The 15,039-nt window shown below is 36.4% G+C and overlaps 1 protein-coding gene across 15 annotated transcripts in view; it reads left to right on the top strand.

Moving 5' to 3' along the window:
- Positions 1 to 15,039, top strand: part of TENM3 (teneurin transmembrane protein 3) — a 1,293,822-nt gene that overhangs the window by 1,153,633 nt on the left and 125,150 nt on the right. For 9 of the 15 annotated variants that reach the window (XM_063156143.1, XM_063156142.1, XM_063156144.1 and 6 more), the window contains 2 exons: positions 3,832 to 4,069; positions 9,014 to 9,106. In XM_063156143.1, the coding sequence (XP_063012213.1) occupies positions 3,832 to 4,069; positions 9,014 to 9,106 (331 nt within the window). The remainder of the gene's footprint in view (positions 1 to 3,831; positions 4,070 to 9,013; positions 9,107 to 15,039) is intronic. The other 6 variants (XM_063156155.1, XM_063156153.1, XM_063156152.1 and 3 more) reach the window with 1 other exon arrangement.

Below are 15,039 nucleotides of genomic sequence, written 5' to 3'. Positions count from 1 at the left end.
GTTTGCTTCTTGCTGCAGAAATCTTCTCTTTAAGATGAATGGAATTTCTCTACAGTCATTAAGGTCTAAACCAAACAGGAATGTTATAATTAAAACTTTACATCTTTAGACCTAAACCTGCCTGTACCTACCCATATCTGCTTAATTTTAGAGTAAATTAGACATTCCCATTTAGATTAAATCAATTAAGATAGCTTTTAAAATCCAATTTAAAGCACAGCAACTGTTCCTCTCTGGAATAGTTTTTAAGCATTTCAACCCAATTGTACTTTATCAAATTTGAATGCTTTTTCTTCTAATAAGTGGGTTGTTGTAAGGGAGCTGGCCAAGTCCCAGGGCTGCTGTCTTTTCAATAAGCAAGGGAAGATATATTTCCCTCTAGGATTCCAGTGGTTGATAGAAAGAAAGAGAAGTTACAGGGTCTTGACACTTGATATTGCAGCACACGGAGGGCTGTTATTACAGCGAGTAGTGTCCAGTGCTGCAGATTTTATGAAGTACATATCGTGTCATCCCACTCTACTTATAAACTTGTTAAGTAGGAAAAGCAAGAAAACTGGAACTATTCTGACAGTAATGCTGATTTCTCAGGACAGCAGTGTGAATCACTTAACATATGTGCCTCAGTTTCCCTGCTTTTGCTGTGGGAATATTTTCAGTGTCACAGGGATGTTGAGAGGTTCTTGCTCCATAAGGCTGATAGCTTTGTGTGAAAGCCTCGGGAATACTGAAAGCTGTTCTTTAACTCTTAACTCCTTAAAGGAGTAAAGAAGGAAATCTGGCTCCAGGTTAAGACTGGCATTCAAAACACGACTATTGTGCTGATTCTTCTTCACAAATCAGTGGTGCAATATTAGGTTTTTGTTAGAAATTGTGCAGCAATCAAAGGACTGTGTATTGGGGAAATCTGGCAGGTTGGAGAAAAGATCCAAAAAGCAGTCCTCAGTGATCTCTCACTCAGAATGACAGCGTAGGACAGAGTAAATTTAGAGGAGTATAGATTTTAACTCTGTTGATTTATGGAAAATCTAACCTTGTTAAGTGCAGCTCTACCTGTAGCTTTTGCACAATTAGAAAAGAAATAAATCATTCCAGATTTTTCAGGCATTTTTGATTTTGAGGAAGCTGTATGTTCCTTTGCAACTGAAGCCACCCTCAGACACAAGAAAATGTCACTTGTCAACGTTCTGTGGAGAGAAAATGGGATTGGAAGACAAGTGATCTTTGCAAAATCACACTTGGATGGCCTTCTAGCTCCCTCCTAGCCTCTCTTAACTTCTATGTTCCTCTGTATCTTCAGTTAGTAAAGTTTGTATGTTATTTAGCAGAAGGGTCTTTTGGTTCACAGTAAATTTATAGGGAAATAATCTAAATCCCAAACAGTGGCCTGTGTAGCTGGCCTGTGGTCTGAGTAATCCAATTTCATTCTTCCAGCGTGTTTTGAGAGTAATTATTAAATCTGTGCATTTATTTGTGGAGTATATAAATTCTCTTTACAGAACCTTCACTCTCCATCTTCCTCATGGGGTAGAGTGTGTGGGAAGGTGTGACATCTACCTGAGACAAAGCCTGGCACTCACACCCTCCTTTGTGCAAGAGAACAATGATGATCAATCCTCTACTTTGTCTTTAGCAGAGAATGCTGCAAGACCTTTAGTACTTAAAGTGATAGACTGAAGGATTGATTTTCAGCAGAGACTGTAAATGAGAAGAGAAATTAATGAACAAGAGGGATGTCAGGATAACATTTCAGCTGATAGGAGCTGCAGTGTAAGAGAGTTTTGCACTGATCATGGCAAAACTGTCCAATAAGGCTAGGCTGGTAGGAGAGTCAAAAAGGGGAATAAAAAAAAAAAAGTCTGATCCTAAGAACTATATAAATTAATTTATCTATCCAATTAAAATAAACTCATGTGAATTACTTCATTCCACCTGCCATTTTTCTGTAATTTTTGTAATTAATTATTGTAATTAATAATTTATTTGTATGTATTTGCATATACATGTGTGTAAATACTTAGACACGTGCACATATATAATTTTTTATACACACATGCGCCTATGTATTACAAAATATAAAGCCACAGTTAATTTTGCACCAGCTGATAAATAGCACCAGCTTGTTATCTAAATCAGATAAAATTTTAAGAGATATGGGGAAAATTCTTTGCTCTAGTGTTGGTCTGTTAAGTTTCTTCAGTTGGCTTGTTGAAAGGTGGCTTAAAGCCCTTGACAGTGATTGTAATCACATGGAGTGACAGCCTTTGTGTCAGTGTTGGTGAAGATAAAGTTTATCGGCTGTATCCTACCTGGACTGGAATTTTGCATTAATGCATTAGGGATTTGGTGTTGAAAATCTCACTAGCAGTATAAATGCTGCTGTTCTTTTAATGAGAGATTCAGCGTTGCTGTTGTTTGTGACAAAAGTGGTGTTGACCACACAAAATCACTGGAAAGAAGAATGTGGTTCTCAGAAAGGAAATTATTCCGAAGACTTGGTTTTTCTGTCTAAGTCTATTTCTTAACATTTTCATGTTGTCTTGTGTTCACAACTTCAGAAATTGCTCACAGTTAAGTTAATTTTGTAGCAGTCACCTGTAAGTTGTTGGAAACATCTGTTTGAACAGAAATACTTTTCCTGTGTTCTCTGTACCAGAGTTTTATTATTGAGTTTGTAACAATTTGCAATTATAACCGGTTTCAAAAGGGAATTGCTTATGGAAATCAAACAACTAATTAAAAAACTACCTGAAAGCTTTTGCACTGTGAGAGAAGTGCATGTCCTGTGTCTTCTGCTCTGCTTAACACTTGCATTTATATTATGAAGTATGTTCTGCTACATTAGTGTAAGAAATAGATTGCAATTTTAATTACATAAATGTTACGTGTTTAGGAGTTGGTTTTTTGTGCATTGTGTTGTAAAGTGTTTGTCCTATATTTATGACTTATTTGCCAGTGATTTTATGGAACAGATTGCTAAAACCTTACATTGATAGAGATATTTAATTGCAGGTTTTGCTGTTTTGAGATTTTGAGTTTAAGCTTTATGGGTGTTGTGTGCTTTGGTTAAGTCAGAAAATATTTCTTTTTGTTTCGATGGCCTGACTCTCTTATCACCTGTGATTTCCTCCAAGCTGTATTTATATTGCATGGTGTGAAATTGGAAAATCTGTTCTGTGTGTGTTCTAATGGATGTGACGGTCATTAAGTATATGAGTCTTCTGACGTTGTAATCAGATGTGAATCAGTCTGTTAAATATCCATGAAGCAACATCTGCTTCACAGAGTGACCTTCTGCTAAAGAATACTTAGCATCTATTAGCAGATCATAGTGCAGATCTGCCTTATTTGAAATGCACTAAACTAGAGTAGTCTACTGCTGTTTAGCAACTAGCTTGTAATAATTTATTGCAGTTAAATAAAGCTTAAAATCTCCATTAAATAATTATAGGGATTATATGCATTTTGAAAACCTTTGTGTTCTACTGAAATTACCCATTTAATTTCAGGGTTGGTTTGTTAAAAAAAGCTGAAGTCTAAAGGCGCATTAGGGGATCTGTCAGATGCTATTTTCTGTAGGTGTTAATAAAACCAGATTAAAAAAAAAAAACTGAAACAAATTAAAACCAAAAGCAATTTTACCATCTGTTGTGTATTAATTAGAACTTGGTGTATCAAGGGTAAACTTGCTATTACAGAATGTCACTGAATGTCTGCTAATAGAATAATATGCAAATATATTAGATTATAGGATTATATTGAATTTCTCATTCTGCTTTGGTTGTGCAAATGCCAAGATGTGTAACGAACTTTAATTTTCTTTCTTCTTAGAGCAACCTCCAAATAACCAAGGCCAGTCGACCCTGCAGCCTTTGCCACCTTCTCACAAGCAACATTCAGCACAGCATCACCCATCCATCACCTCACTTAACAGAAACTCCCTGACAAATAGGAGGAACCAGAGTCCGGCCCCGCCGGCTGCTTTGCCCGCCGAGCTGCAAACCACACCTGAGTCAGTCCAGCTGCAGGACAGCTGGGTGCTTGGCAGTAATGCACCTCTGGAAAGCAGGTAATTACTTAGCTACTACTACAGTCTGTGGCACTGCTAGAGAAAATGAAAGTTTACCTTAATGAAAGTTGACCTGCAGATAATACTTCCCCTCATTCAGCGAGCAAAACTGGAAAATTTTCAGTCCTGAAAAATATGTCCTCTCTCTCAAATCCTCAGTGACACTCTTCTCCCTTACAATCCTATTCCAGAGTAATTAGAGTATATTAATTTTTCCAGACAAGCGTTTCCCTTCCTGTTCATAGCCTGTGACTTTTGCCTGTTTGAAGAAATTTCTTGCCTTGCTTGCCAGAAATGTGTCAAATATGTACTGTCATACAGATCAAATGTCAAATAACATTCTGTAATAGTTTTTAACTCTTGTACTTGGTACCTTGAAAGAAATACTTATGCGAAGCCAAGTGTTTTTAAAGGTACTAAGATTTGGTGAGACAAAAGAACTGAGTTTCAGTGTAATGATAAATTTGTCATTGATAACTGCCTCTAGGAAAGAAGCAGCTAATATGAAGAGTGACACTAGCTTTTTTAGATGCAGAAGAATCTATAAAAATTTTGATAGGACTTACTGGCACAGAGCTGAATTTACCTACAGTGATTAATTAGTATTCATGTAACACTCAATCAGCACTGATTTTTTATTAAGGAAAGCCATAATATTTCAATTTAGTTATTAAACAGAGCGTTTATTACTATATTAAAGTTGACAGTAGTTCTTGAAAGTGTTTGTGAAAATCCCTTCAGATTATGCTTTGAATCCCTTTATATTATGTTTCATAGCAAAGTAAAGATAATTCTGACCAATTTAAAGCATACCTGATCTTAAGATTCTCTTTTAAGTAGTTTTGGTTGCCATAGATGTTTCAGGCAATGGCTATTCCTTCTCTTAGTTTTCTTGGACTCTCCTGTGCTGTTTGAGACATAAGCACTGTGGAACAGCATTCCACTGAAGAATTCAAACAGTTCAATCATATTCAAACAGTTTAGTGCTTTAAGAAAAAATTTTCTTATAGAACAAATAAGTTTATAGTGGGGAAGAAGATGTTTGATGTTTTCCTCATAGTAGTTAATCTTAAGTAGATGAGTAAGGTCTTTGATGTTTGCTTCTATTGCCATATGTGTTTTTATTGTCTTTATAAAGGTGTAGGACTACTTGAATGAGAATGCCACCTCCATTAAACCATAAGCATTTTTTTGCAGAGTAAAGTCTTTTCATCTTTTAAACATTTCTGATTTAAACCTGAGGGTATTTTGAGTGTTCAAATTTTGAACACTTGTGAATGAGTTAAAATGTAAAAATTTCATGTAAGAACTGGCAGAGCCCTACTACTTTGGTTTTTTCTAGTAGTCTTACTTGGTTGGAACTCTGGTGTAGATGTGTAGAACCCATCTTATTTGTCATTGATTTTTCCCCTTTTGGTTAAGGTTCCCTCCTGAGTGTGATTTTCAGGATCAGTATCCACTGTATTAACAACTTTGTGATAGCTCTCCTCCTTCACCCTTTTCTTGGACTAAAAAAAGTTTATCCCCTCTTTGGCAATATTTTAGTTTATGTTTATTGTTGGGGCTTTTTTTCCTTCTCTCTTTTTTTTTTTTTTATTTTTGACTTAGATGACAGCCATTTAGAGGTAGAGAATGTGAATGTCAGCCTGTATACACAACTGTCCTCCTAGCTCTATAGGCTCCTACTGATGATGGGTGACATAAAAATGACATGCAGTTTGCTGCCATGGAAAGCTGGGCAGTGAATTGGCTGGCTTTGTGTATGTGCATGTAGGAGAGAGGGATGTATTTGTAAAGCTTGGGGGAGGTTTTAGTCCCTATTGCTCTGCAGTAGTAGTGAAAGTGATTTCAAAAGGTATATATTCCATAATATTGGATTCTGTTGTGTTTTTAATAGGATATATGGCAATTTGGCTCTGTGCAAGGTACATCAACAAGAGCTAATGGATTTGTGTGAAACATTGGTGTTACTGGCTAAAAAGATGTGAGGTTACAGGCTGTGAGGCTAAAAACTGTGAGGTTACAGATCAATGGTGTCCAACAGAAACTCCAATTCACATTTTTTTAAATATAAAAAGACTCTTTGCTTAAATGTTTATGAGGACCTAAAACTGCAACTTGAATGAATTATGTGAATGTTTCTTTGATCTTTGATCCTGTCTTTAAATAACAATGAGATTACCGAGCAGAGGCAGAAATTGTCTTCCCGCTATTTGTGCTCAGTAGAATCTACATTAACAAAAAGATCCAAGACAACAGAAGAATATTTCCTGTAGGTTTCCTGCAGACTGCAAGACCTTTCATTGAACATTTAATGATCTTTACTATTTGACTGTTCCCTAGCCATATGTAAGTTAGGTTCATTTGTAGAGCAAACAGATCTGCTGGAGGAGCCAGCAATGGAGAATAATATGAACTTCTGAAGAAATCAAAATCTTTCCATTTTCTTCTTTGAATTACTGATTGGACAGCCAGAGTCATTTAAATATATGACTGCATGTCAGATGTCTGAGTATGATAAAAGATCATTTAGTAATTAAATATTAGTGGGTTTTTTATTATCACTGAGCTTTAAGTTTTCATTCAGCTACTAGTTTTAGTAATGATTTCTTGATTACCAGTATCAGTAGTAACCTCCTCATGACTTTAAGTTCTAGTAGGATCTAAATTACTGATATTTAAAAATACATAGTAAATCACTTCTTTAAGTGCTCTCTCTGTTAAATATTTGAATGTGCAGAATTTTTCTAATGCACGGTCAATTATGAATGTTAGAGATGCACAGAGGAAAAGTATGTTAGAACTCATACATTTGTAAATAAAAATAAGCTGGTAGCATCTCTTGGTGGATTTCCTAGGAAGTATTTCATTAATTTCAATCATTGAATGTAAAAGATCAATTTATTGGTAAGAGGTAATTTACATATTCCAATCAAGGAATAAATCTCTGAGAATATTATATAACTTTATTCAGAATCTGTGCTAACACGCCAGTGAATCAAAGACCTTTGCTTTTTCTTGCTGTATTTTCTGTAAAAAGTACCTCATTTGAAAGATGGTTGCATTTTGTATGATGGACTGTGAATTTTTTATAGAAACTAGCCAAGAAACTAACATGTTTTTCATAGTTTACAGATACTGCTGAGTCTTCTCTTACAACTGAGTATTAATAGTAGAGTCTTAGGAACATTACTGTATTCAACTACTTAGATACTTATTTTACCAAGAAAAAAAGAAGGAATTGGTTGAAGAAATACTTGATGATGAGAAAATATTTTAGTATTTTGAGGAACCTATTTAAAGTACTGGAATACCTCAGAAATCATATAGACAAAATATTTTCTGGAATGTGTTACTTCAAAACTGCTCTGTAAACTTGATTCAAAGTTCATTTTAGAATGTGAAGACTTTAGAAACTCTAAAAGTGTGATGAACATGCACATGTGTCATTATTGAGGTGGACTGCCAGTGGTCCAATTGCCTTCAATATTGATTAAGGTATGGAACACGTGTTGATAGTTTCCAGGGAAGTTTTAAATCAATTTGTGTAGAGGCTGATTGATTGTCCACAAAAGCACAGTGTTGCTGGAGGTTAAAGTCTGCTCAAACCACCTATTTTACACACTCCACGCATTAAAACAGTGCCTGGTTTAATCAAATTCAAATTGTTCTGATCTGTACATCTGCCAGGTTTTCACACATGGACTTGATTAGAGATGTTACTTCTATTGAGAAGGTGCATGGTACAAAATAAAGGCAGAAACTGGGGATGGAGTTCAAGTCCTGCTCAAGACCCTGTTAAGCACTGTGCTCACATTGCTGATCTGCAAGTTGAAGAAACAGGACTCTGCTTAGATTGCTGACAGCATGAGTGCATTTGAAAAATTGACATGCCATAATTATGGGTTCATTATATACAGACATTAGAAATTAAATATTGTTTTCAAATACTAAAGTCAAAAAAGTTCTGTTTTCTTCTGACATTCTCTTACTGTCAGGTTCTCACTGAGCATCTGTTTGAGTCCTAAAACACCAAGCCCATATGCTTATAAGCTTTCTTTGATGTCAGTAGTGTCTTACTTTAGATTTTTGCTTGATCCCTCTGGCATCTTTCCTGCTCAAATATCCCTTGCTGTCACTATAAGTATTTGGAATTTGATCATGCTGTGTATTTTGTCCCCTGGCTCTTAGGCAAGCACCAGTAGTCCAGAATTTTGTATCATTTGCAGTGTTCCTTGAGTTTATCATCCCTGTTTTAAAAGGTAGACAGTCATTGAAGTAAGAATGGAGCCAAGTATTTTTTCCCCATATAAATCATTCCCCATTTTAGATAGGACAAAAGAAATAGGCAGTTCTAAAAAAAATCATAGTGACTTAATAATTTCTCCTCCTCATTTCCTTACTATTCCCTGAGAGAACCAGACTCTGATGCTTCTTTTGCCTCTCCTGCTGCTGTGCATTGTCATTTGCAAAACATGAGATCCCCATTCACTCTGGTAGCCAGCTCTCTGCATATTTTTCTTGCTGGCTGGCTGTGCCAGATAGCCAGCAAGAGACTGTCTTTTAATAGTCTCAGTTCAGTTTTATTGCTTCATCTCTGGCCCAGTGTCATCAAGTAAACAACATCCCCCACTCTGCACTGCTCAGTCCTTAAACCTGCCTTGCCACAGGCAGCAGTCAGGAATTTTATTCAAGGACTTGCACATAAATAAGGGATCACCAAAGGGTAATGACCACCTAAAGCTAGCCTTATAACACTGTGTCTTCAGGTTACAATCCAGTATGTAGTTCAGAGGACAGCATGGAAGGCAGATAAATCCCACAGTCAGTTTTGCACAAACAAAGTTATGTGGCAGAATTAGTATATTCTTTTTTGTGGGATCATCCCTTTCTTTAATTTGAAATTGCACCTCTAATTTCATTTTTTTGTATCTTTATGTATAGAGAATTAGAAAGTCAAGCAGTCCTTGCAAATGGTCATGACAACCTTATAGAGATGGATGTGTTTTCTCCAACATATCACGATAGCAGTTATGGGTATGTGACTCTTCAGTGTTTGCATGATGCTAACTGTTGACACAGAAGACAAAGTGTGATTTTTAAAAAAATTATTGCAACAGGAAAACATCTGGAACAAACATACTCATCCTTATGTCTGATTTTTAAAAAATTAGTCTGAATAATTTGTCATACTGACTCATAGCAGATACAAAGCAAGCTTTGACTGCCAAATCTTGCTTGCTTTGACTTTAGACATTAAGAATGCAATTGACATTGTATTAATTCTCGATGGCACAATTCTGCAGGCTGTTTGCAAATTCTTTGCATGATTACACATTTACCAGGTCCGATCCTTCCTTTGTAATGTATTTACTACTTGGCAAATATGTCTTTTAGAAATATTATAACATATATTATAGGATAAAGAATAACCAATCAAAGAAGTTAGCAGGAGTTACATACCTAATCTCTAATATTTTTGCCAGCTAGTTTGATATTGAAACTGCTGATAAAGATGTAACTTTAAGTAGAGAATTCCACATAAATGAATATTTCAATTTGTTTAAGTAAAATTTCTATTTTATAATTGTTCCATATCTACTTAACTTTGTCGATAATCTGTGTCTAATTTTTGAACTATTTCTTGGCATTCTCATGCCAAATCAGTATAATTGATTTCTGTTCCACACACACAGAGAAAAAAAACCCTGACAAAGCAGTACCACTTTTGAATTGTTAATCATAAATTTACCTTTCTCTGTTAATTTGTTCATACTCCACTAAAAATCAAATTTTTATGTCCAAATTCTGTTTTGTTAATGGTAACTCCTAACTTCATAAAAGGGACAATGTGCTATTTGATTAAATGAGGAGATCTGCAGTTGCCTACTAATTAATCTGTAATATATATTGACACAGTACATCGATCTGCTTCTCCCAAAAACTCTTAAGCTTTCACCTAGCCACAAATTAAAATCAACAGCAGGAAGAGAATTGTATGTTAAATTCAATTAGTCAATCATTAGCAGCAAACTCAAGGATATTGCAGATATTTGCCAGAAGATCCCAATATATTGTCTTCAAAGTAAAATTTGTAAGCATAGTGTATTGAAACAGAACAAAGCCAAATATTATTTTTCCCTGTAGAACAATTACCATACAATACTGGTTCAGATGCATAAATGCTGTAGTAGAGTTAATAGAACTGTGCCTGGTTTATGCTTTATATGTTTGTAATAGGATCAACAAATGTAAGTATTTTACCAAATGGTGTATGCTATATGAAATTTCTGTTAGTTGAGACTAATTCAGGTAACAATACAATGAAATTTATCTTGTTTGTAATCCCTTCATTTTTAAAATTATGCTAGCAGGGATCATCTCCTGGTGTGAAAGTTGTCCAGAGATAATAATACATCAGTTCCAAAGCATAATAGATTTGAGACTACAACATGCTATCAGCATGAAGATTCAGTTTATCAGTGTCACTAACATACTGTGTCACAGCTAGAATCATTATATATTTGTTTCTTTGTTTTCATGTCATGCATTCTGATATACTATTTCTTAATTTGTATGGCTTATGGAGAGAATATTTATGTAATCAATTTGACAACTTTGGTGTTAAGAATGATTATAGAAATATACATTTTACATAGAAATTCTAATGTTTCATAGACCTAGACCTAAAGAATAGTTGTTTATTGCTTCAGGAGATGTATTCAGTGTGCATTAATTATCATGGGACAGCTGGAAATCTCAGTGTATTTTAGTGGTATGTATTGTTGGCTTTATTATTTTCTCAGATGTACAAACATATGTTTGTGTACCTGTTGACAAATCAGCTTAGTTTGAAGTAAGAAGTCTGTTTTCCTTTTACCTAACTTGGTAGTCCTCTTCCCTAAGTTGGGAAGTTGACACCTGGGTGTCAAAATCTGAAAATATATAAGATTCACTATTAGCAAATGACTGTATTTAAATTACTTATAGATAAAGCATGCTGGTGTTTTCTATTTCTGTATTTTTTCTATATTCTGTATTCTCTGTTTTCTATTGTCCCCAGATTTTCTGAAAATTTCATACTTTTGTAATGTTAGAAAACTTCTGTTGTATTTAAGTAGGAATTCTTTGTGAGGAGATTGATTCAGGGTTTTTGTCGTTCGTTTGGGAGAAAGTTCAGGAGAGCTGAGTTTAGGGCATGCTCTATTAAACTTAATATGGTAGAGGAGAAAATTGAAAGAGGCTGAGTAGAGAAGGGGTAGGAATGGGCATCCAAATGGGTGGATGGAGTAGTCCATAAGAAGGAACTTAGACTGGTTGGTTAGGCAAGGTGGGAGACAGATGAAATGCTAGAGGACTAGAGGCTGCGTGTCTACGATGAAAATGGAGAAAATTTCTTGTACTTTACTGCTTGTGATTATTTGTGAAATCCTTTTGAATTGTATGCACCTCATCACCTATGGGACTGACTCAGCATGGGGAGAAACCTTGGCTGCTGGCATATGCTCTGCTGGTGACAGAGGCCAGAAATAATCAAACCATGGATTTTCTATCTGTGATGGCCTATGCAGATGAGAAAGCTTTCAATATGATTTCCAAAGTTTCTTCAAACTTTCTTAAATAAAATCACAAGTTAACACTTCAGTAAAAAAATAAAAAATCATAAAGCTAGCACAAAAACCTTGCGAAGTTAAAAGCTAACTTCTTTCTGCAGTTTCTTGGCTGCAGCTGAGCTTGCCATCCCAGTAAGTGCAGGTCAAGTTGAACCAGAAGGGGATTTTAACAGATTCTGGAGATTCTTTCTGTCACATTGAAACAGGTGAGGAAACCATACCAAATGTCACAGCAAAACAAAGACCTGGATGACTGTATAGTGCCTGCATTCAGTATCTCTGATAATGCTGATTGCATGAAGAGAAGACCATCTGCAAAAAGGTGTGTGTGAAAATGAGTACCATAAAATATAAAGCATCACCCTCCTCTGGGCAAAAGGTGTAATCCTCTGCCTTTGTGAATCTGTGAATGGTGGTCTCTCAGTTCTGTGAAAGGTGGCATGTTGCATATGAGAGACTATGCTCCATCAGTCCAGACAAAATTTCAACCTTTGTTCCAACTTCTAAATTAATCCTTGGGTAAATAATGCCTTCTTAAATTATATTTCTTTTTTAAATACTCTCTGTGTGACTTTTGAGACATTTAGAGCAGTTGTTCTCTTCAAACTTTATGAAGACAGCAAGAGTAGTAAAAAGATTGGAGGAGTAGCTGTGTTCTACATTCCTTTGATTTTCTGCTTGGAAAGTGTAATTTATTCATTATTTAAGATAGGAATTGGCTAAGGTTAGAGTGCCTCATCTCAGAGACAACTTTTCCTGACTGTCTTGTTAGCAATATGATTCCAGAAGAGCAGAGAAGATAAGGAAGTGTAATACAAATCCTTACTGCTCACATAAACATTTCAGGTCCTCACTGCAAAATTCAGATGCTTTCCTCTGCTCTCCCTTCCTTTGGAGATAGGAGAACTGTAATAGCAGGAATATTGCATCAGAAATACTGAATTCAGTATAAGTGCAGTAAAGGGCTGCCAAGTTCACTCCCAAGTGCTGCCTTCTTCAGAATTGAACATCAACAATATCAAGAGCCGAGTCACTCACTGTACCATAGGTCTGTGTGAGTACTAGTCCTGAGAGACCCAGAGGAAGCCTGTAAGGCAACAGAACCACTTGATATTTTTCCAGCAATACACAGATCGCGTTTTACTCTTATCTGGAAAGTAAGTAGTGGGACAGTCCTGCAGTGAGCACTATGAGTAGCTACAACTGAGCCAGGTTTCTTTCCTTGTTTGCCCAGCACAAGACTTGCTTTGTGTTGGACTCTCTTGCTCATTTCTGCAAAGTGTGGCTTAGCTTTATTTGTTGCCCTTGTTCATCTTCACAGAGTGCAGCATAGCAGAGGAGCACAAAGGAGCAGGCTTGGCAGAGCCATCTAATTATTCTGATTATTTTGATCCTAAATGTGCAGAAATTAACTACTCCTTCTCTGGGGTCCAGAATTAGCAGCCCAAATCTGAATTTGGAGAAACAAATAAGAGGAAAACAGGTGCCCTTTCCATCCTGTAGCACTACATTCTTTCTTGTACCACCAAGAACGTAGGGCTGATGGAAAGGAAGATGGACTCTAATGCACTGAAGGAATCATGTCCTGGTGACTTTCCCAGCAGATTAGAATTGTTCTTTGAAGCTTTGGCTGCAAGTTGCTATGCCTGACTTCTCCATTCTCTCTCCAGCAGGCAGCAGTGGAGCTGTGGCCTGCAGGAGGCAGATGTGAAAGAGCACACAAGCAGTAAGGAAGACACTTTAACCCTAGTAGGACTTTTGTTCTTTCTCAGATGGCAGTGCTCAGTTTGCAAAGAAGGCAGGTTCTTGGTGTAAACCAAGCCAAATTCAAGCAAGTGTTGCCATATGTAAAGTGCTTTTCTGAAACATTTGAATAATTTGGTAGAAGGGGCTTATCTCCACTTCGCACAGATGTTTCCTCTGTTTTTACATATGGGTAATAGCGGGGATAATAGCAATCTACTCTTCCTTTCTTTCCCCCAAACTTTGATCATCATTTCATCTGCTGTGATCTTGAAGCTTTTTCCAGGATTGTGATAGCATTAATAATGACTCCAAGGAAGCGGAAATTCGCTTCTATTTCTTCCTAAGAAATTTCTTCTATTGCAGTTCTGCCCAGAAAATAAACTAAGACAAATTCACAGCATAACACAGTTTCTGTGCTGGCTTGGAGTTATGTTAAATGCAGCCATATGGTTCTGTGGAAGTCAGTCATAAGCCTGTGCTAAGGGCAAACACCACCAGCTACAAGGTTTCATCTCAGAAGAATGTTCAAAGAAGATGAAGACAGGCATTAAGTGTTCACAGAGAAACAAAAATCCAATTCCTGCTAGAGCCTGCTGGGAAAGCTTTTCTCATGCATCAATGAACCAGAGTTCACATGAAACCTAGCCAGGAATTTCTGTTATCTTTTACATCTTTCCTATAATGTTAGTCAGCAGAGATTAATCTTTTCTTTCTATCTGTTTCCTCAACTCAGTGCAAGGAATTGTATTTATTGATGTGATCTATCCATTAGAAAATCAGGCAGAGGTCTCTAATGTCAGGTGGCAGGTGAGGGTCATGGTCTCTCTCAGGGACCCCAGTTGAATCCAGCATGAATAGGGTCTGTCAGCAGAGAGAGGGCACACCAGTCAGTAGGTGCAGTACTGTGATAGATCGAGATCTTGGACCACTGTCTTTTGCACATTTAATGGCTTTCTCCTCATTTTGATGGGGAATGTATGTCATAGGGTTTTTTGAACAAACAGAAAAGCATGATAACCCACTCCCAGGAGGGAAAAATTCAGCTGGTTTGCATTCAAGAAAGTCAGGGAGAGAAAAAAAATCCATAATGAGAGAAGTAGGAGCAAACTATAATAGCTGCAGCTGGATTTATCCCTCCTTTCTTTAACTCTAAGATTAATTGATCTCTTTGTATGGAAATGACAAATAAACTTCTAGGGTCTTTGCACAGAGATAGATGTGCACTATCTCTGCATGTGTCAGTGATGATCTGTTTGAGGCAGAGCTCCCAAACCTTAGAAGTGTGTTCTGTCTGAAAATCTATTCTTCCCATTTGAAACATCAGAAAAATAAAATTTTGGCTACCCTTATGTCTTATTTGCTTACATTGGCCTCATGGTGCTGCCAAACTTTTGTAGAAAGTTCTACTATGTTATTGAAAAGCAGAATTATTGTTTACTTCTAACTCCAGATAGGTGCATTGTAACTGGGACCATCTGGGGGAAAAATCTGGTGGTATCATTTTAGTTCAGGTGAGCAGTCATCACAGTTTTGTTCATTACGATACAGAATAGCTAACAGTTTTTATTCCTAGGAATTCAACAGCATCAATATTCAACTTTATATTAAAAG

The sequence above is a fragment of the Melospiza melodia genome, chromosome 5 (assembly GCF_035770615.1).
Source record: "Melospiza melodia melodia isolate bMelMel2 chromosome 5, bMelMel2.pri, whole genome shotgun sequence".
Classification (NCBI taxonomy): domain Eukaryota; kingdom Metazoa; phylum Chordata; class Aves; order Passeriformes; family Passerellidae; genus Melospiza; species Melospiza melodia.
Note: the sequence above shows the minus strand (reverse complement) of the source record. Positions and strands in the feature narration are given on the sequence as shown.